This window comes from Aythya fuligula, chromosome 21 (assembly GCF_009819795.1).
Source record: "Aythya fuligula isolate bAytFul2 chromosome 21, bAytFul2.pri, whole genome shotgun sequence".
Classification (NCBI taxonomy): Eukaryota; Metazoa; Chordata; class Aves; order Anseriformes; family Anatidae; genus Aythya; species Aythya fuligula.
In genome coordinates this window covers 1,414,561-1,437,987 of record NC_045579.1, presented here as the reverse complement: position 1 = coordinate 1,437,987, position 23,427 = coordinate 1,414,561, and the positions used below count along the sequence as shown (strand labels likewise).

Here is a 23,427-nt window from a genome sequence, read left to right as displayed (position 1 = left end):
CTAAAGGGCTAGGAAACATGATTAAATTTCACAGCAACAAGAAAAAATGGAGCAAAAATCAAGAGCGTAAGACATTCGGAGAAAAAAAAACCTCCATCAGGCTTCCAAGCTGCTCAACGTCAGATCAGAAGCTGGGGTTACAAGGGTTTGAGGCACTGCAATCCAAACTGTCCCCACATCTTGTGAACCAAAACAAAACTCTCTTCCCTAAACATAATGGAATCTGAGTCCAATGCTCCGACATGATCCAAATCTCAAAGTGGGAGTCTTGCTCTGGCCTTTAAATTGAGTCTCTCTGTAAATGCTCACTTCTTAGCTTGCCTTTTTCTTATTGGCACCTGTGGGTATGTATATTCATTCAACAAGGCAACCTGTTTTCATTTAGAGATTCTCATTTAATGGAGTGTTGGCTCCAAGTCCACACACACTGCAGTGCTGCTGCAAAAACAAGCATATGATGAGCTTTATGCACAAATTCCTTTGAGGTTCTCTAGATCACAGTCTATTATTGCTCTTTGGACATGTTACTCATCTAACTAGTGTGCTTTAAAAACAGTTTGATTCAGACCCGCTAATGACAGCTGTGTGTGACCTGCTGGCAATGGCCTTGTCCTGGTCAGTCCTTCAGTTCTTGCAGTTATTTACATCCATGCACAATGAAAACAAACAAACAAAGAAAAAAGCCCAGTTTTCTTTGGAGGAGCTCATCTAAATTAACCTCCCTGAAATGTATACAGTGCTGATGTCAGGTCCTTGGCACCCAATGTGCCTCTTTACAGACCTGTTCCTACTGCACTGCGCTACTGAAGCAGCGTAACCTCTTAGCACCTTCCAAAAGCGTGACAGAAATAGGTCAGCTTACATCCGATCTGCATTGATCAACAGAGTCCATGCAGGTCAGAATCTCTGTGCTCATTTTTGGCACCATAAGTCACTAGCAAAATCTAGGACAGAGTTAGGGAGAGAAAAATGAATGAACATCAAGGTCTGTAGCACTTTATAACATTTTTACACAGCCCAACACATGGCACAATTTCTAGAAGCTGTGAGCAACACAAATAAATAACCTTTCGTTTGCCCTGCTCATAAAAAGTGGATGGTCCTGTCCTTTTCTCACATGTGCAGGAATTTGTTAATTCATGCATATTAAGGATACACTACGTGTCTCCTCCTCTCATATCATTTACTTTCACTTGCACAGTTAAGGACATAAAAACTTGCTAAATTTCTATAATCTAGAACACCAGGATATATATATACCTCCTCTCTTCATAGAAAAGGGCCTGGCCTGTGTCTGGAAGAGCTCCCACTCCAACAAAGATCTCAGTGCTGAGGACAGCATAAAAAATTCAAATAACCAAGGACCTATGAATCCAGGAGTTGGGAGGGAAAGAGAAGATGAAGTCCAAGAAAGTAAAAGCCATTCTGGTGATTTCTGACTCTTTCCCAACATCAGAAAGGGTGGGAAAGTTCCTTTTTATAACCAAGAGCCAGATGTTGGCAAATCCACTGGGGATTAGAAGTTCAGAAGAAACATGTGGAGTGAGAAGGTCTAGTATAGGACTGGGTTCTCCAACAACATCTCCACGCGTACTCTGGTTTCCCTGTGGTGGTTTGTCAGTCGGCTCGGCTAACATATGATCAAAACACAACTTTGGAGAGATTTGCACTGTATTACATTACACCACATGAGGTTAGTGCTGCCCATGCACCAACACACGTATCTGCGTAGAGTTCAAATTCACACCTGTGTGTATAACTCCTCCCATCTTGCTTCTCCACATCCACTTGAGGGTGCAGAGCTGCTATTTCATTTCATTTTATTTTATTTTATTTTATTTTATTTTATTTTATTTTATTTTATTTTATTTTATTTTATTTTATTTTATTTTATTTTATTTTATTTTATTTTATTTTATTTTATATTTCATTTCATTTTTAAGGGAGATAAAAGGATACATTGGATCCTTTTACAACCATGTCGTGTTGACCAGAAAGGCCTCTGCAGGGGCCATTCTTGGGGTGCCCTCCAAACTTCAGTCTGCAACACACAAGGGTATGGGAAGAAAGGAGGGAATGCTATTTTGCATGGCATTGGACTACAACCAGAGAAAAAGTCAGTTCCTAATTATACGATGGGATCCTTGTATGACTTCAGGGAAGCTTTGCTTTTCCAGATTGAAGTCAGTGGAAATATTACTTCATTCAATAAATTTTGGTCCTTACACAGTCCATGCATCAGGTTACAACTTCTACAGTGAGGATAAAACCCACGTTTTCACACATTTTAATTTATTTCAAGAATCAACCACCTGAGTCAGAGGCTCTCATTAACTGCTGGTATGCACCACACCCAGCACAATGAGGTCTGTGTCTCAGCTGGAGCATCACAGCAAAAGGAATAATAAACAATAACGATAGTAAATACATTTGCAACCAAATGTGATTCACAACTACATGCTGCAGTGCACTGCTTCCTAACGGAGCCTGGCTGGAGAACGCAGCCCCAAATACACTGAAACCTTCCACAAAGAAATTGATAGGATTTATCTTCCCGTGCAGAGGAAGGGACATTTCATGGCCCAAACGGGTTGATTCTGCCCTTTACTTATAACCCACAGAAAAAAAAAAAACAGATACATTCCAGCTAATGACGTTAGCAATTCTTTCCCTTCCCCCGCCTTAAAGGTGGCTCAGGCCTTTATGCTTATAAATCATTTTATTGGTAGTTAAAATATAGAGGCTAAAGCATCTAACTGTAATGCGAGGCGCACTTCAAAGGGAACCTGCTTTCATTTCACAACAGTTAAGGTTTTATCAGCCACTAAAGATTCCCCCTGCCAGAGGATACTGTTACACCATGTTAAGCCCAGGGTGAAGGCTACGTCTGCTAAACCCAGACTGGTGGGAAGAAGATGGGAAGGGGAAGAAGTTTTGAAGCTGCTGGTCTGCCTGTGGAGATGTTGTTTGAGAGGCTGCTGGGGCAGAATTGCACAATTACGGTTGTATGCTGGGACCAGGGCAGCCAGCACTTGCAAAAAGGACTGTGTGAAGAACCCAAGAGCATAAAAACTGGCACTGCAGAAACCTGCTGCTTCTTAACAAGACAAGTTCTTCGCAATCATTTCTCTGTGCATAGCAAAGAGATCTCGTGCTGTTTAAATATGCTGCTTGCCAAAGGTATGGCAGTACATGTATAATACAGGTCATTGAAGGCAACAGTTCATACCTGCTAGAGATATTTGGGGCTTTTGTCCCCATTGATTGGCTTCCAAAAAATGCATTATATAGACAGGAGATGTGTTACATACACTGCTCAGCTCTGCTGAGGGCAAGTGCATAGATACAGAAGTGCCTGTATGGAAAACAACTTAAAAAATTACGTCCTAGAAGGTTCTTCATGTTCATCCTCCCAGTCAGAGTGGGTTTGGGGCAAAGGTTAGCACTGGTTTTTATTTAACATGAACACTTGCACCCAACCCTGCCAAGGGCTGGCCCGAGATGTCCCAGCCACTTGTTCTCAACCAGCAGAACAGTGGAGAAGGGCTGCAGAGACAGCTGCCTGCCAGGATGGGGCTGGACTGAATTATCCCTGCAGCCGCTGAGATATGGGTCAGCTCCCACAATTTGTCAGACAAGGAGAGGAAAGGAAGGTCAAAAAGAGCCTCCTGTGGGAAAGAAAGCCTGTTGTGTTCCTGCTCAGCCTAATCAGGACTTGATGTTGGAGAAAGATGGATGGGATAAATGAGCTCATAAATGGAAACAGGGATGGAAAAGCCAAGCCGTGCCCTTGTTCTCCAGCAGCATGGAAGCAAACATGTGTTTGCTTTCACAGGCCCAAGAGGCTGCAGAAACCAGGTGGAAAAGAATCATCCATCCCAAGCAAGCACACAAACTCCACCAGAATCTGATGAGGTCCCTCCCCAGGCTGCATGGGGGAGGCTGTGCCAGGTCAGGTTCTCCCTGGCAGCAGGGCAGGTCCCTGCAGTGCCTCCTCACCTTGTCCACACTATCATAAATGCTGCAGACCCTGGGCTTTCCAGGCGGCTGATGCAGTAGGCTTTCAGAGAGAGGAGCTCTAGCAGCAGCACTGATGAGAGACCCAATGTAGTTACAGCTCCATCCTAATGTCTTCCCAGGCTGGAAGGGCCAAAACATTACAGTGAGATGGGGTCCTGCAAGGCCCTACAGCAGTTTAGTGATGCCAGGTGCTAAGGGGTGCAAAAAACAGACATCAGGGACATACGAACATCATCAAGGCTATTGAGATAATTCTTTACAAAACAAGAAAAAAAGCCCCTAGCAGTGCACAGATTTTAGGCATGCAGATTTTATCTGTGCGTGTAAGGATACAGCAGTATCTGGTGACACTTTGGCTCAGTGCCCAAAACACTGAGCCTCTGTCACTTGTGGGTGATACGGTTAAGATAAATATTAAACAAGGTTAGTGGAGCAGAACAAATGATTCTTCACAAATGAGATTATCCAATGAATTTAGCCTATATTTCTCCTGGCATATCCCTGTTCCTGAAGGTGTTAGCTATTTATAACATTCTTCTGAAGAGTTTGAACAGTTTCTGGTAAATGCATATTTTTTTTTTTTTGCAAACTGCTTTTTATTAAACAAACCATTGTTGGCAGTGAAATATTTCATTATGGCACAAGTTACTTTACTCTTGCAATATTATTGAGTAGCTATCCATGAATTAGTTGTGACATAAACACTTCCTCAACCAAAAAGCCATCTCTACCTTTAAATGATCATCACAGTACGAACACCTTGTAACTGCTGATAGATTGCATCCTCCAGACATGGAAACAGGAGGCAGAAAAAATGGAGCAGGTCCATCTGTCCACTTCTGTGCTGAGACATTCTGTCTAAGCCCACATTTGAACTCATGGCTTCACATCTCCAAACCCAACGCTGACCAGTGATACAGCTTCACCATTTACTGTTACAAGGGAGTTCATACTTATAAAAAAAAATATATATATAAATATATATATTTTTTTTACATATATATATATATATTTTTTTTACATACTGTGCTTCTCAGTGATTACTTCAAGTCGTAAGAGAAAATTCTGTTAAATAAATAAAACCTCTGTTTTATTTATCTGCTTATCTTTATAAACTCTGTGTCTGAGGGTGAATGGGACTTCTGGAAGCCTGAAGACATCTGGATGACTTCAGTGCTGCCATAAAGCAGCTGCAAGACTGTGCATTTTATGAAGTGCTCTCTCTGCACTTGCTCACTTGCTTCTTAGATGGCCCAGTTTTAATGGTGTTTGAGTTGCATTTAAACATTTCAGAATGGGCTTTGATGTTCACACCTCACTGAGGTGAATGAGATGTTGGGGGAGTAGATTTCTTGCTGCTGTTGTTTGCCTGGATATAGACTGGGCTTTAGCAGCAAACCAGCAGCACTTTGAGTTACACTATCAAGATTTTCTTTGCAAGGAAAAGCTATGAGCCTTTATAATAACTTAAACACTATGGGAAGGGGCTTAAAGCTTAACAAACCCTTGCAATGCCTACCCCTGATTATTATAAACGTTCTCCATTATTGACCAAGCTGAATCTATTACAGTGGTGCCCCAGTAAATAGAAAGCCTCCTCAGCTGGGGAGGTTGAGGACAGCCTGAGCACCATGCGTGCTGGTTCACGTGCTCACTTCACCTGGCACACACAAGGCAGCAGCTCTGCTAGCATCAGAGCTTCAGCGCAGGGCAGATGAACAAAGCGTGTGAGAACCATTTTGGTCCACCTTTGTTGAACTGGAAATTTTGGGATAAAGGTTCTCCTCATAAAACCTCTCGGAGGCCCTGTTTGTTTTTAATACAATGGGACAGACACTCTGCTGCTATAAATCAGTGCAACTTCACTGACTTCCATTTAGACCAGCTGAGTGCTCAGTGTTACACACAACGGTTTCATCCAAGGCACTGGGACCTAGTTCATTGCTTTGGCCTCTGGGCCCTCTTGCCTTTGTAAGAAAAGTAAATTGTTACCACATTGTTTAGGCGATCCCCTTTTCAGCTTGTGACTGTGAGGGTGGCAGTTCTGCTCCTTGGTCCAAAGCAGACCAAGAAAAGCAGAATAGGACAAACAAGCAAAACCCAGAACTGACTTGTCTGAATCTCAACACCAAAATCCGTGATTTTTCCTAAAAACCACTTTTTACTGTATCAAATGGATTCCTCCATCTGCAGAAGCCAGCAAGCTCAAAGGAGCACTTTCTGACATAAAGTACTCCAATTGTTTCCTACAGGTTCCCTGCCACACACGTACAAACCAAGCTGGTCTTGTCAAATTATACAGCAAGTCCTGAAGTTTGTATTCATTCCAGTTGATTTCAAGCAATGTTTTGCTAGAAGGACTACAGGATTAAGTTTATCATCTTCATCTTCAGTAAATTTCATACTTAATGAAATAATGCTGACTCTCTCTAGCAAGATGCCCTTAAGGCTGATGCAGCTGGGACTTTGTCCCCCATGAATGGGACATTTCTATTTCCAAGGGTGCTGGTCACTGTAATTCTCCTACAAATATCAAAAGTGCTGATGCTTTTCTAAGGAAGGCCATAGATGTGGGCAAAGGATGTGCTCACAATTTCAAGAGATCACCTCTGGCTTTAGGAAAATTTAGGTCAAAAAGGACTTGCCACTGCAGTTTGGATATCTGAAAATTTACTTTACATTTTGTTTTAATTTATTTTTTTTCTGTCGCAAGTAGATGGATCAAGGGCTTATTTGGAGGATATTAGCTGGGGCAAGTGTGTCGTTGGTTACTCTGCAATCCAATTGCATTTCTGTTTATAATTGTATATTTATAATTGATGTGAAAGAACAGCAGAAACACTGTGAGACATCCAGCACCGATTCACTAAGCGAATGAAAACTTACAAGCTGGGTTGTACGAGGCTGGTTACCAACCTCTCCCTCTCATCATCTGCATCCTTCTGTAGCAGGATCTCCCTTAGCCGCATCCAGGGAAGCATCCAGACCCCACTGCCATCTCAGCAGCATTCAGCCCTTGCTGGCTTTACCTTGCGGAGCCGCTTCCTTTCAGCTGCCTGGAACAGCACACTGCCCTCACCCTGACCTCCCTCGGGAGCTGGATGCCGCTTGGCACCGCGCCGCGGGTCTCTCGCCGTGCCTGGCCACACGCACCGGCAGCACTGCTGCGGTTCTCACGGGCCAGCCACCGCAGTGCCAGGGGCTGTTCTCGCGGCAGGCCATCTAGCTGGGCGCTCTGGGGCGCGAGAGTGCGGTTGGCCCCGTGCCGTGGAAAAGGAGAGTGCCAAGCTAGGCTCTGCCAACGAGAGCTCCAGCTCCCAGCTCCTCCGCACGGCCTCTCAGTGCCCCAGCTGCTGCCAAAAACACGGGGCAGCTGTTGTGTCATAACCTCATCGCAGCTCTCTTCACAAGAAATGTAAACGAGTCGGACCCTCAGGAAGAAAGAAAACATTCCCAGCCGACCTTTAAGGGAGGGGGACTGCCTCAGAAGGGCCAGTTTGGACACTTCTCAAAGAGTTTGGGAATCCAAACACCAGGCAAACAGCATTAGGCTCCAGCAGCTTTTCATGACTCCAGCTTATGCTCAAAGCTAGAGGAAGCCTGGCTGTCACCGCACCATCCTTCCACATGACGCCTTTGTAAAGCACCATCTCAAGGGCAGGCCTCTGACCGCAGGGACAGCTGGTGAAAGCACCGGGGTCCCCACTAGCACAGAGCAGAGAGAGAGCTGAGAAGTTCCCACGAAATCTGTGTATTTTCTGCATAGACTGCAGAGAGCTGCTGGGAAATGGGGGAATGGTGGTTTGAGCTCCTTCACACTGAGAACAGAATTGCTTTGTGAAAAAAATTTCAAGCAAAATGGAATGGAATTTCTTTTCTGGTGCTCCATTCGGCATGTCTGAGCTGCTGCAGCATGATCTAGAATATGGCTGTTTACTACAGTTTGAAACTGTGTCATAAAATACATATTATGTGAGTAGCCTAGAAATGCACCGAGATTTCAGAGACAGAATTGCTCTGAGCCTTTTTATTAAATGAAACATCCATTTTCTCCCAGGCAGAAATCACAATGGTATCCATCATAAAAATGATCAATAAAGCATTGGGTTGCGACTCCTGCTCTCCAGTTTAATTTTGTTATTGAAATAACGGTTTCTCAGTGCATGGAATTTCCTGGGAATTAATAACAGAGATCAGCATCACAAGGCACCCACCCCTTCTCACTTTTGATTTAATTCCAGAAAGTGCCCACTGCCTAGACTATAGGAACTAGAATTAACGTACTTGCTTGCAGTATGCATGCTTGTACCCAGCTGCCTATGGTAGGACCATCTGAATCACACTGAGAAGCTGCCATTTATTTTTTTGGGAACAATTTTGGTGGGTTTCTAGGAAAGCATTTTGAGATAATATTTTGGAGTCTGTCATGTCTGAGTCATTACAGCAGTAGGGTGAAGGGAGAGGGGCTGTTTGGGTGGGAACCTATGCACTGAGGTCTATTTGTGAAAAACATTTCCAGCATACACATTTCAAAACGACTTGGGATTGTGGGGCCGGTCTGGGGACAATTTATGCATGCGTTCTCCTTTGTTTTACCTTATATTCTTTTTGTTGATAGCGTTCAAATATCAAATTGAAAAAAGCACTGATGTTTGTTTGTGACTAGCCTTCAAATTACAACACATTTGGCCAAGCAGATACACAAATGGGATCATCTAAGAGAAGGATTAGTTTCAACTCGCTAGCCCTATGACTGATGTACCTGGTGTCTCTTCTGACACTGACACCGGTGCTGCCTCAAGAAGTCATTTCCACACTTAAATACGAATTTCTGACAAAACTATTTTCCTACTGAAAAATGCTATACTGACAAAGCTGAAACCATTTGTGAGAAATGGGTTGTTCTGAAAAATGTCCATTCTCTAGAAATACCAGTGAGAAGAAGTTCAAAATTATCAGAGAATCCCATTAAGGTTGTTTTTTCCATATAAGAACTTTAATGCTGTCAGTTATGTAGTTGCAAAAAAACAGTATAAAAACCCAGAATACACTGCAGATCAAAATCAAAGCTTCCATTAAATTCACTAAGTGAAATGCTTAGCTGTTAGACTTAATTTTAAAATCCATGAACACTTGGATTCAGCAACTTGTTTTCTGGAAGTGTTGAAATGGGACCATGCAGATGGGCAGGAATTTGTTCAGTACTGGACAATTTGTGTGGCCACATGAGTCAAGACATTGCCCTGCACAAAAACAAGTCAGTGGGAATTTCCACTGGTGGCCTCACTCAGCACAGATCTGGCACCATAATCCTGGTTTTGCGGAAATCCATGGCAGTCTGCGCTGTGTTTGGGATTAACCTTTTAATGTCTCACACCGTATGGTGTGTTGAAGCCTGAACACTGGAATCCCGCATCTAACCCACACAGACACTGCCGTGACCCTGCTAAAATATTGCTCACCCTCCCGTGATCTTCCTAGCAGATGAGAAATTGGAGCTTGGAAGTGCTCCCCCTCCACCTCTTCTTGTTGTTCAGCTTGTGGATTTTATTAGCTGTCAACGTGTCAAACTTCCACTTAGCTAGACAGCTGCAGGACTGGCCGGACTCTAAGGCCTGCCAATAAAGTTTAACAGAGCTATCAGCTTTTCATGTGGAGGAGATTACAGTACGTGAACACTCAGGTATCAGAGGGAATGAATGTGACCTAGGCAGGTTCATCTTTCATGTGGTAAACCAGAGAGCTGAGCAGGAGAAAGAAGCAGGGAGAATATATGCACAGGCCTTCTTGTTTTTGTTCAGTGCTGGAACAGTGATTAGCTCAATGGGATTGCAGTGCAGGGGTGGTGTTAATACACGACACAGTTAGAAAGCTGGGTAGCAACATCTGAGCTCTGCTTCAGAGATGGGTTTGATCAAGGGACATGGCTGCACAGCAGACAGAAGGCACAGTTCCAGAAGATGGATGAGGAATGAACAAGCACCAAGGAGCAGTAAGGGCTACTCTCAAGTCTCTTTTGTGACCACGGGTCACCAAATGCCTTTCATACGTCCACCTCCCATATTATATGCTAATATGATAAGCTTCTGCAGACAAAGTCTGTCTCTGGGTAGATGCTAGCATGGCTCTTAACACCCAGAAACCCTGGTCTCAGCCAGACCTACTGTTATTGCAGCTATCTTTAATCCAAAAGTGCACCTTTTGGCCTTAGAAACTCTTCTGAGACAGGAGTACGACTATAATGTGGTAGAAGATATCCTGCTGGATGGTGCATGTGAGTGCGTTTGTGTGTGTGTGTGGCTTTCCCCCCCCCAAAAAAAAAAAACTTGATTGACTAATGTTTGTAGGTCCCGAGAGCCAGTAAAAGATCTGCTCTGATATCCAGAAAATTTTACAAGGGGCGGCAGGCTTAAAAGTGGTGGGAAGAAGCTGAGCCTGCCAGGATGTCAGAATGAGAAAGCCATCAGGAATGTGCCTCGGAGAACAGCTGCTTGTGGAGCCCTGGCAGAAACCTCCATGCAAGCTGCCTGGGAGCAAGTAGGGGGATTCAGAGATCACAGCTTGAGACAAGGGAAAGGTTCTCCTTATTTATTTATTTAGCTTTCCCTTTCTCTGCTCTCACCTCCCTCCCTTCTCCCAGTCTTGTCACGGTGAGGCCAGAACCCCTTGGAAAAACAGAGAATCTGCCTCTGTTTTTGCACTCCCTGGCACTTCAAGGCTCTTCCCATCCTCCCTAGCATGTCCTCATCACAGCTCACACAATGCAGGTTTTCTCTTACCCCATGACAAGGTGTTACCTGAACTCTGCTCTTTCTTGAAATGCCCTTTTTTTACTTTTTGCAACTCCATTAACAACTTTATGTTCATCTACACAAGCAAGAGCAATTAGGAGTGGAATATGAAAAACAAAAATGGGGGAATCCACACATTCCAACATTTAGTAGATTAGTTCCCTAAATTAGCCACTTTTCCCAGTCTCCACCTAACTAAGGTCCTGCATGTCTAGCAAATTAACACTCTTGCTGTTGAATACTCTGACAAGGCCTTTTGACTAAGATCAAAACTGGAAACAGCTTAAAGTTCACCAGATTCACTTTTTGGTGTTTTTATAAGGCAGACCATGAGGGATGATGGATTCATGAAAACCTGGCACCTCCCAGGAGGAAGCTGGAGGGATATAAGGATGTGTCTGCTGCAGTGCTGTGACTGGCTTAACACTGGGAAAAGTCCTTAGCCAGGGAACATCCCAGGTGTGTGGGAGAAACATCCATGCCCAGACAGCTCAGGGAAAACAGCAGAAACTTTTGGCACTTTTGGCTTCTGAGCAATCACATCAAGCTCATTATCGTGAGAACCACAGAACAACAGAAAAAAAAAGAAAAAAAAGAAAAAAAAAAAAAAGCCTGTTTTGTTCTGGAGAAGCAGGTTAATTGTCTGTGTCCCTGCCACAAGCCTGGAGTACTTTCCCTCCTCTCTCTGCCCGCAATTCAACTGTTGGCTGTGTGTGCAGAGAGCCCTGTGCTTAGCCTGAAACCTAATCACACCAGCCACACGGAGGACGGACTGCTGGGGTCTCCATTTCACTTCTTTAACCCAGCACAATCCCCAATCCCTCCCCCTTTCCTTCCCTTTCCCCAAGGGACTCTATTATACCCCCCGATCTGTTCACACTCCTTATCCCTCTGCATGTTTGCACACACTGCTGACCCAGCCTTTATCTGGAAGACATAAGGGTCTCTGTGTGGAGTTCCCACAAGGGCTATTAATCGTGTAGATGTCAGCATCCCCCGGCTCCAAACCCTCCCTTCCTTCTCCTCCCCTCTTCTTCCCTCCCCCCGCCCGTTTTGTACTCTCTGGAGATCAGGGGGGAAAAAAAAAGTTTTATGAAAATTCACACACACAACTTGCAAACTTTGCAAAATATGATCTGCTCCCCTGGGCAAGGTTGGTAAATGGTGTGATTTCTCCTAAAACACCAAATACAAACATACACACACGCTGCTTCCTCCTAGGCAAATGGAGGAATTTCCTCACACAGAAAACAGAGCTGAACGCCTTGCCAAGTTAGGGAAAGTTTGGCTCCTAGTCCCAACCTGGATGGAAATCCTCCAGCTGGTACCTCTGCAACAGGCCAAATACAAATGGCATATCTGCAAATTCATGGGAACGTGGGAATCTACAGAGCTGGATTTCTGCCTCAGATTCTTGTGAATGGGGCTCCAGAGAAGAGGTGCAACCAAATCACCACCTTTCAGCACCCTCCTCCCCAGTGCTACCACCTCCTTCCCCAAGGTAAGCAAGAAGCTGTGCCACCAGGTTGACTCGCCATGCGCCGGTTCTCGTTCTTACCTGAACTCGGGCCTCAGTGAGCTTGGTTCTCTGAGCGAGCTCCTCTCGTGTGTAGATGTCTGGGTAGTGGGTCCTTTCAAAGGCCTTCTCCAGCTCCTCCAGCTGCTCAGCGGTGAAGGTGGTTCGGCTGCGGCGTTGCTTACGCTTCAAAGGCAGGTCTGGTTCAGATTCAACATCAGAGCCTTCATCCAGCCTGTTACCTGGGTAGGAAAGAAGTACGAAATTATGTTTGCATGGGTAAAAAGCAATAGGGAGAAAGGCTGTTGAAACAGTTCAGCATCACAGTAATCTCAGTTCTGTAATGAAAGTGTCCATCAAAACAAATTATCTGTCCCTGTGCAATATAGCTATCAGCTCTCTACTGCTACAGTAGTTTCCTTCTACTATTTTTTCCCCACATTGTAAAAAGACAATTGAACAAAATAAAATTTGTTTGCATGAATGAGATGGCTCAAAGTCCACAGTGGTTACAGTGAAAGAGCTTCCAGTTGTTGACTTATGTTATTTCAATAAATTTCCATTTTTAGTTTGGAATGACTGTTTTTAAGAGTTGCACATTTTACATTGAACATATGTAGAAACTGAAACGAGTGCACAAAGTTTTCAACACATGATGCTTTGGCTTTTGCAGCTATTTTTCTCTTGTGTTTTTTTTTAAGTATTAGTGTTTGATATTTCAAGTTTTTAAAGAATCTTGGGAAGAAAAGGAGAAATAGGAACTTTTGCATTTGGGAAAAATATGTCCTGCTCCCCTTCATCTTTGTGTTGGACTGCCCACAGGACACAGTTCTTCTTCTCTTACTTTGCAAATTTCAGTGGGCATTTTACAGAAGGTCAGACTCTGTGAGCATTAAGGTGAACAAAAGTCCTCCACCAAGCTCTATTTGTTCACCCATTTCCTCCACCTTCCCTTGCCCTGGATCTCTGCCCTTCCCTTCTCCCTACCTTGAACCCCAGGCCAAACCTATCCCTTTCTCAGGCCCTTTGCTTTTGTCTCTCTTCCATAGCCAGCAGATGATGCCAGCTCTTGTCTGAGCAAATTAAGCAGGGCTTGCTGACAGTAAGTGCTGTTTGCAGGGCGCAGAAGGTGCTATCAAACAATAAACCCAAATAGAGCTGGAGTAAGCCCAGTTCTGTTCCTTTTGTTATCCAGCGGTAAAGCAGAAGGCACTATGTTGATTTACACCAAGGCTACAGCCAGACCCATGGATTTTAGATGGGACGCACTGAGCACGGCGTTAGCTGCGTCCCCAGTGTTTGCGAGAAGCCTCTCAGGGTACAAAGCTGCAGTTTCAGAAATCTGTGCCCGAGGCTTCAGGTTATCGCTTCCCTGCAGTGCAGACAGTGATGTATGGAGGATCTCAGCTAGGACAAAACTTTATGTCTGTCTTTGGGACAGTGAAAAATGTGCCAAGGGATCACAGCACTAGAGAAAGAAGAACATGATATATGGAGCCTTTCAGCTAGGTGAAAGATCTGGCCTCTGCCACCTTAGGATCATAGAATCACTAAGGTTGGAAAAGATGTGCCAAGATTATCTGGTCCAACCATCCCACTACCAGTGTTACCCACCTTTTCACTCACTCTCATGAAAATAAGAAGCTCATTAAATGTGCAATATTATTATTTTTTTAACCACGCTTGGCTTATCTTTCAGAATAACTGTACAAACATAAGACAGAGCTAAAACACCATGCTCACATTTATTTTTTCCTTTTAGGTAAACCTTTCACAATTCGGGATTAGAAGTGGGACTTACATACGCTCACCTTGACAATAAAGTTCCCTAAGGCTAGTAATAGTGCTTTGCAATCTCTTTATGTTCAGGTCCTATGCTATCATCACCCAAAGTCTGCCTTTTTCTTTTCAGAGCTGGGAACAACAGCTGTGACTTCCCCAACAGCTGCTCAAGAATGGTGGCCGTTTGAGGAGGAGGAGGCAAACATCCCATCGGAGCTCACTTGTTTATACTGAGAAGATCACAAAATGCCACTGAATTCAGTTGCTACAATACAAAAATGCTTTTATTGTCTTGAGGCTTCGCTGTGAGGATGCGATGTCAGAACCGAGTAACTCCAGTTAAGCAAAGCCATCACTTCAAAGCTCTCCCTTCTTCTAGCTCTGGCTTACCAATGCATAGCATCTTCAGACACATCTGTGTTGTTAGATCAAAACCCCTTTATTTCTCACTGAAGGCAGTGAGAAATATTATTTCTCACTGAAGGCAGTGAGAAATTCACTGTTGACTTCAGGGGACCAGCATCCGTCCAACATTTTAAAGACAGTTTTAGTGTACATAGTAGAAAATTGTTACTAAACTAGCTTTTTGGTTATGTCCATTTCCAGGGAAGGTCTGGAATCTCAAGTGGTTAAAAGGAACATCTGTACTTGAAAATAGCAGCCCTGCACATCTGCATCCCAGATGATTTGATGCAGGTAGAAGCACATCTGGACCCCAGAGTACCACGCTGCGCAAAAGCACATCTGGAAACCTACAGCATACAGTAAATTTCTTTAAGTTGATCACCAAAGTCACTGACTATTATTGGTTTAATTAGTACCTTCTCGGGTGATATGAAAAAAATGATAGAGGTGAGTTTTGGTCCGGAATGTGAGAGGGACAGTGTGAGGAGGGAAGGAAAAAGTTACACAAAGTTAAATATCATCTATCTCTGCAGCAGAGCATGTTTCCTTATAGCTAATACACGATCCTACATGGTTAATATACCTCACAGTAGCAGTGATGCTTCTTTATCACAGGAGCTATCATTTGTGGCCTGTTTCACACCTGGTGCAACAAAGGCCCAGCCTGCCTGGCAAGTACTATGGTGACAGCAATATCAAAGTGACTTTTTAAGATATAACTCTTCTCCTGCCCACTTGATAGAAATGCTGTAACATCTACTATGGCCCACCACTTCTTTGGTGCAACTGCTCACAACATTTGTAGCAAGGCTGGGATCCAGCATCTCCCCAGGTGAGGAAAGTCCACAAAACAACCTGTAACCCGTTTCATCTCCCACACTTCACTTTGCTCACTTTTTTGCTGTAGAAGTCTGCAGGGGAAACAGCCAAACTTTCTGCAGTAGCTTTATGCTCCTAATTAACTATCCCTGATTGGACCACAAAGTTTTGGGAGAGGACAAGCAAGTGTCACAAGCAATTGCCTGTCCTGCTCCCAGCAGCACCAGTGACCCTGCCGGCCATCACCCTGGCTACAGGGCTAGAAAGAAAGAGCACCAAACCTCGCAACATAATTTGATGTAACACTTTCTACCCGCAAGCCTCCCAGCAGCTCCCAGCTGGCATTATCTCCATTTTACAGCCGTGGCAGGGATGGCGGAAGTCACACACCTACGGTCACCCTGTGAGTCAGGAGCAAAGCTGGGAAAAGAAGCCGCAGCGCCTCGTGCCAAGTCCGAGGCTCCAACAACCCGACTACAAAGATGAAACCAAGAGAACAAGAAAAATCCCAGGGCATGTCTGGAACCAGCTGGTCTTAGTACGATGCAGCTGCTGCTGTCAGACAGACTCACTAAATAATATAGAAAGTCTTTTGGCTGAGACAGACTGCAGTAAGAGCCTATTATCTAGTGCATCCCTATCGTCAGGGGACAGTCTCCTTTACCTGTTAACATACTATTCAAAGATCTAACATTTTTTTTCCCATTCCTAAGTGGCTGAAATGTGCCAGACAAACCATTGCCATAATCTCTACAAAGTTTCTGTGCAAGGAGAAGGTTCACAGAGCTGCAAGAGCAACTCACAAAAAACTCCCTTGCTAGGCAAGTCTGGGGGGGATCCATCCAAAACCTGAACACTTCCTTTCTTGCCACACATCCCCGTGTGAAAAACAGATGCACAGCACTACCACCAGCATGAGCAATGGGAGAATCCCCATTTGCAGCCTCCAGCACAACCGGGCAATCACTGCAGCAGTAACAGTTAGCACGCGCTGGCAGTTAGTCAGCACGGACAGCAGTGAACACCCTGTAAATAGAAAGGTGGAGAAATATCCGGCAGCAGCTTCTTGTGTGGCTTACCAATCACTTGTTGTGATGAAGGATGGGAAACAGCTAGCTGTCCGATAGGCAGCTCCCCCAGGATGTCATACTGGCTGAAGACTGACAGGAAAGAATGGAACAGAGGTAAATGGAGAAAAAAAAAAAAAAATCTCATGGGAGGACAAGCCAGGGAAAAGAAAAAAAAAAAAAAAAAAGAAAAGTGTGTGTTTTACAGGACACACTGACCCCAGTGCTGTGTTCAAAAGCTATTTCATCTTTATTATTTAGCATAACTGTTTGGTAGCTCAGAAAGAAAAAAACAAAAAAACAAAAACAAAACAAAACAAAACAAACAAAAAAAAAACCTGCTGCAATCTCTCTGCTTTGCAATGCTTCTGGAAATAAACACAAACTTCAATATGGGAATGCAAATAAATTTGTAAGTGTGAAAATTCCTAATTTCTTCCCCCTGTTCAGAGGGGGCTACACAAATGTAGAGGCTCCTTCTCAGATCAGACCCAGCATAGCCTGTGCCAGAGGGGAGCAAAGACCACATGAAGGGACTTGCTGAAGGTCTGCATGGACCAATGTCAAGTCCCACATCTTTAGGGAGGAGGAGCTGGAGAAAACTGCACAAACCAAGAGTTTTTTCTCCCCATGGAATGAAATGTGGCCAGCGCATGGGTGCAGGTGTGCCCTCAGGATGACATAAAAACAGTGACAAACATAAGCCTGGGCTTGTCCTGAGACCCATTCTAGCATGAGAAAATGTGTAAATTATGGCCCACAAACTCAACATTCCTGAATAATGCTGCTGCTTCAGGTTGGGGTACAATTAACATGAGCTGGGCAGAGCTCTTTGTAGGGGTTTGAAAGGAACAGAAGTAGACTGGGGCTTGAGGAAAGGAGCAAGGAAAACCCTCTGTAATTATGGACTGAATTTGTCCTCCCTCTCCACAGCCCCTTCCCTCTACTTCCCTTCCTCCCCCTCTCTCTCCTCCGCCTCCATTGACTGCTTCTGGGCGCTTCTTAGCCCTGGAGTTAAATTAATCAACAGGATTAGGCAGAATCGGCCACAACAAGACACTCCAGGCTCAGACTGAGCCCTTGATGCTCTGTAAGGACCTGCTGCCTTGCCTTGAAGCACCTTGGTGCCGTCTGGAGCGATTGGCAGACAGGACCAGACATGAAAACGCATTCATTAAAGTGGGGCTCGGATTTTGTTAGCAGGTAAAGGGGAATCACACATTTTTTCCTGCAGTATTTCTTCTCTTTGTCACCCTCTCTCTCATTTCCTCTCTCTCTCTCTCTTGCTTTCAGCTGCACCATCCTAAAAATTAAATGTGCGTTGGATGGGAGAGATGAAGAGGAGGAAGGGAATGGCTCTGTGGAGGGCTTTGCTTTAACTGCACCGCTTGTGCTACAATTGGCTTCAGCAAATTCGCCCAGCCACTGCTGGAGCAATGGTGATGCTCCACAAAAGCGGGCTGGGAGGCGGCTGGCCGGGAAGGTAATGCAGCCACAGGGGAGCTTGGATTTAATGGCACAAGAAAGGAAGGAAAATCTCACTTTGAGGGCATCGCTGAGATCTGAGCACCTCATGTTACAGCCCCACACCCGGTCTCCCCCTTATTCACAAAGCTCTTCATCCACCAAAGCTGTTGGCTTTGGTGTCCCACGTGCGCATGCACGTTTCACGAGTCCTGTACATACACGAGTGTCAGGGCAGGCTATTTTATGCTAGAGGGCAGCTAAAGAGGCTCTCAATGACCTTGGATAGGTTGCTTCACCTGCCACATGATACTTTTGATGTTTACACTGCCTTAATGATTGGAGCCACATTGCCACTAGCCAGTAAGGAGGCACTCATCTCACAGGTGGAAATACCTCGATTGTGGGTACACATTGTTAGGAGGGCCCGAAATAATAAAACGGGACAAAGATCTGCATATATGCAATACAGCCACAACGTTATTCTCTTCATTCCTGCTCTATTTCCAAGCACTCTTACTGAATTTAGCAGGTTGAGACTGGAACAGGCCACAATCTAGTTCTGTGATGTTGGTATCTCCTTGCTCTTTTTTCCAACTGCTTGTGAGACCAGCCCCTTGGCAGAACTCAAAATATTGCAGCAATAAGCAGCTTTTCTATGCTATTGAAAACAAAAGTATTCATGCACCTGATCAGACTACCTAAACAAACAGAAATCTATCTTTGCTGAGGAGACAAAGCAGAGCCAGAATAAAAGTCATACAGGAAAATAAGTCCATAAGCTAGAAAAAGGAGTCCCTGTGCAGCCCATAAGTAAATAATTACATGCTTCAGAGTTCCTACTGCAACAGGACAGACAGAATCACACAGAATCACAGAATGTTAGGGATTGGAAGGAACCTTGAAAGATCATCTAGTCCAGTCCCCAGAAGGTGTGATTCTGCCCAGTGCATCTATAGCAGAGCCTCTGGGTAGAGCAAAGTCAGATGAAGACATGGCAGAGGGCTCTGCTGTTGCTCTTAGCCATGGCACATGTGTTGGAGCAGTGCGGGTGGGACTGCACACCCCTCAGAAGCACGCTAGCATCCAGGTGGGATACCAAGGATCAGCAAGACGCAGCCATTTATTCAGAGCATGTCCCCTGCACTGCACCTGCAGTCAACAGCTTCAAAAGCAAGAGCTGAAACTCTCCCTGACTTCTTAGCATCTGCCTTTCCCTCTGGCAGAAAGCAAACAAAACCCATCAAAATGCAAACAAGACTATGGTAAGCCTGAAAGAGGGAGACACAGTGGTAGCATCACAGACACAGAATTGCATTGCCTAGATTTTTCTTCCTAATGTGAAAACCAGAACAGCCTCTTTTCTCTCTTCTTGGAAAATGATAAAGTCTTGAGCTCACAATGAGAAAGAGATTCATATTTGTGTGGAGAATAAGCCCCACTCACCTCCAAGCCTATTCAACAGCAAGTGGAACTGCAAAGAGAAGACAGAGCTGTTTCAAATTCACCTCTCATCCCCCCTCCCCTGTCCAAGCGCATTCCCAGATTAAAAAAATTAAAATAAAATAAAATAAAATAAAATAAAATAAAATAAAATAAAATAAAATAAAATAAAATAAAATAAAATAAAATAAAATAAAATAAAATAAAATAAAATAAAAGACACAGCCCATACAATAAACCTTGGGTTTCCCCCTCCCTCCCCTTTCCAAACGGTAAACTCCCCATTCTCCAGCATTTGCTCATGCCTGTGTGGCTGTATTACAGTTTAACATAGTTTAGAGGGCTGTGGTGTGGAGCAGAGGCAGAAAACGAATCACATAATAGTTGATATGCGTTTTAATCAAGTAATTCGGCCCAAGCAGAATGATAGAGCCTGTTGGTGGGGTGCCCTTGAATACCAAACAGACTGGGTAGCAGGCCTAGGAAAATGAAAAAGTCATTTACAGCTCAGCTGGGGACTGCAGTGTTCAGCAAAGCATTAGTGTGGGGGCCTTAGGAGATAAAGGTTTGGGTATTTTTCTTTTTTTTTTCTTTTTTCTTTTTTTTTTTTTTTTTTATTCAGGCACTGAACTGGCCAGCTGTAACCAAAGCACAGACTGAGGTAATGCCCATTGTGGGTTGTACAACTTAGAAATAATATGGTGGAGTGGATGCTCTCAAACAGGGGTGCAGGGAGACGGAGGCAGAATGTACATGTATGCCTAGGGGGAACATGGAAAGGTGAAGGTCAAAGCGAGAGGTGTTTTGCAGCTTGATAATTCCCTCACCATGCCAAGATCTCTTCTGAATAACCATGGTCTTATGTGGAAGGAGAAGCTGCAGGAAGGACGGAGAGAGGAATGCTGGAGGTTTAATAGACAAAGAGGGAGCACATGTAAAAGGTACCCAGGCGTGCACACCTCCTGTAGTGACTGAGGGGATGCAGCCAGCCAGCAGGACAGCCCCAGTGAGAACCACACCACCTATAGCAGCAGTCTGACTTCCTTCGTGCCTCAATCCCAGGGATTCAGCCTGGAGGAGCCCCACATTCATGTGTGGGGCTTGAAGACAAGACCTGGATCAGTCTGGCAGGCTTTACCTGGCTCTGGCTGTCCTACTTCCCAAAGCACTCAGCCCAAAGTTACTTTCCTCCCAGCTCTGACAGAATTTGCCTCATAACTCAGTCTGGTTCGGGGCCTTTAAGAAAACTCTTATATGAGAGTATCTCACCTGGCACTTGACCATGAAATATATACATGCCTCTAAACAAGATAAACTTCTCCTTGGTCAGGGTGCTTAGGATGCACAGGGGTCCAGAATTCACCTCCATTTGCCATTATAACTTGTCTGCATCTCCTTGAACAAGCAACCTCTGGGCTCAGATCCAGCCAGGTGTTTAGGAATAACTACAAGTAGAGTGTTGCAAGACTTTGGAAAGAAAAAGCTAGAGGGCTTGTTTTCCTTGGGAGAGTCATCTGTCATTTGCATCTTGCCAAGCTGAGGACTTGCATGGAGAAAGGATGCAGCCAACAGATGCTCTCCTCTGCACTGCTCTTGGCGCCGACCGCAGCTGTCCCAGGCAGCCTGCTTAGGTTGGGAACATAACTTCCAGCTTTGAGCCCAAGGTAAGCTAGATGAGGGCTTTTCCAGCCCCACAGAGGAGCAGGAATTGCATCCCTAACCATTTGCTTATACCTAATCCGTGCCACGCATACAGACGAAGCACACTCCTTTGCGGACGTACCCCAGTGCAGCTCTGGTAAAAGCCAGGAAGCTGTACTCCTTTATCTCGGGGGAGGGATCTGGCCCCGGAGGCTCCATCTACTCTGCATGTGAAAGTCGTAAGAGACATCAGGGCCCCAGCAAACCCCACTGCAAATCAGGGCCTGGCAGCCAAGGTACCAGCTGTGGTGCCCCCACGCAAGGACACATGGTCACAAAAAAAACACAACATACTCTGTTCCTTGCGAGTAGTGAACAAAACCAAATCATCCAGAACATTTGGAGAAAGATAGGGAGGGAGGCAGGGAGAAAGAGAGCCTATGTCTACAACAGCCTTTGTTAATTCCCAGCACTGGTCTGAACATAAACAGATGGAATATCCATCAACTCCAGTCGTCTTTTCTTTTCTTTCAACTTTTTTTCTAGTTCTCGCCTCCCTGCCCCCTCCACCCCTAACACTCTTTCTTCTGGCTTTTGTTTGGCCTTTTAAAGAACCCCGAGGTAATGAGGCCTGCCCCAACTCCCCAGCACATCTGTGAAGTCCATAAAAGGCCCCTTTTTCACTTCAATATTCATAGCCTCATGTTTGTAGCAGGCGCAGGATCCAGCGGAGGGCTGCACGAGAGAGTCTGCAGGGGCTTGCTGGCTCCTCTACTTGAATTGAAATGATGTAGTCAGAGAGGCATCAATAGCGCTCCCAAAAGTGGGAAGCAAAGGGAAACCAGCTGGGATATAGGGGAAAGGAGGAGAAGAAGAGGTCTGATCAGTTTTTCTGGAGTTTTCCCTTTTTTGCTTTCTTCCCTTTTTAATATCATCTCTCCAGCTCCCTTAAAACAATTTCTCGCGGATGTACGGAAGTCGATGGAGCAGCGCAAACACGTCCCAGTTGAGGGTCTGAGCTGCAGAGAGTAGCACAGGGGCGCCCGGGGTGCTGGAAGCCTGCTAGCATTAAGGATGGGAGAGCTGATCCTGCCTTGACTTACCTATCAAAGGAGCAAGCAAATCCAGGCCAGACCAGTGGGCCTGCAGCACAGGATGCCAGGCCCTTTGGCTGGGCAAGGAAGACTGGCACACAGCTACATGGGGCTGACGAAAGCTCCTGATACCCTAACCCAAGGGAGAAAATGCACCCATTTTGCTTGGCACTCTGTGTCCTGCTTCAGCCCTGCTCCTGGCAGTGGTACCCAGGCTAAGTACTAATACTATGTTTATGCCATGCCTTGACAGGCCTGAAGCTGGGGGCCAAAGAGATGCAAGGACATGCTGGTGGTGCCCAGCTGGCTGTAACCCCCCTCCGTGCTCCAGCTATGCTGCTTTTCCCCCAGCAGCAAGAGTACACAACATCACAGCCACTATAATGAGGGGGGGGAACCTCCAGGAGCCCGTTGCACCAGTTTGACTCCTCATTCTGTGCACAATACAATATCTGACCCCTCCCTGCATGCACTCCAACCACCCTCTGAGGGTGCCCAGAGGTACAAGCACCACAATAGAGAAGGTACTGTACTATCCAAACACCTTCAGGAAAACAACGCTCGGATCCACAGGAGCGAGATGTTGAATGGAGCCCAGCCAGATGACTAGCACCTCCAGGCAGCTTTTGCCCTTACACCTTGGTTCTGATATTGGGAATGTGTGCCTTTGTCCCTGCCCCAAGCCCTCGTCCTTAACCTAATCCAGTGCTTTTTCCTTAGAATTTTCCCCAACGCCAACTGAGCAAGAAGCACCACACTAATGTCTCAGCCATTCAGATACCATGTGGTACCTAAAGCAAAATTTACCTTCCTCCAGCACAGGAGTGTAATCCACTTGGCACAGCACACTCAGTGCGTCGCTCGTGCACAGACATGCTATCTTTGGTGCCCAGCATCCTAGTCAGGTGCACAAATCCAGGTTTCACAGATGCTTGCCTGGGACATCCTCTGTTCCTCCCGACTTTGTCCCACTACCCCTCTGCTCACGTACTTGAAGTGCTGCCACCCTTCCTATTACAGTCCTGGGCCCTGTGTGCTCTGCCAGCACATCTCAATCTCAGCTGATGGCTGCCTTGCTGTTCCTGCTCTGGGGTCCCTGCACAGCTCTGTCACTGCTTCTCTATCCCAGTTTGTGACAAGTTCTTTTATTTTCATCCTCAACCCCTGTATAGCTCTGCCAGTGGCCCTTAATCTTGTCCTGTAGCTCCTCTGCTGTTCCAGCTCTGGGCCTCCCTGGCTGGATACATCGAGTTAAAGACCTTTCAATATAAGACTCTTTCAGGAAAGATAAACAAATTTAACCTCATAAACCTTTCCCAACCCTGAAAAACCAGCCTGTGAGAATGAGGCACCAGAGACCACTTAACCACACATGAGAAACACAT

At 45.2% G+C, this 23,427-nt stretch overlaps 1 protein-coding gene across 3 annotated transcripts in view; it reads right to left on the bottom strand.

Annotated features, from left to right (window-relative positions):
- Positions 1–23,427, bottom strand: part of PAX7 (paired box 7) — a 99,313-nt gene that overhangs the window by 37,786 nt on the left and 38,100 nt on the right. For all 3 annotated transcript variants that reach the window (XM_032201520.1, XM_032201519.1, XM_032201521.1), the window contains exon 5: positions 12,370–12,569. In XM_032201520.1, coding sequence (XP_032057411.1) covers positions 12,370–12,569 — 200 coding nt within the window. The remainder of the gene's footprint in view (positions 1–12,369; positions 12,570–23,427) is intronic.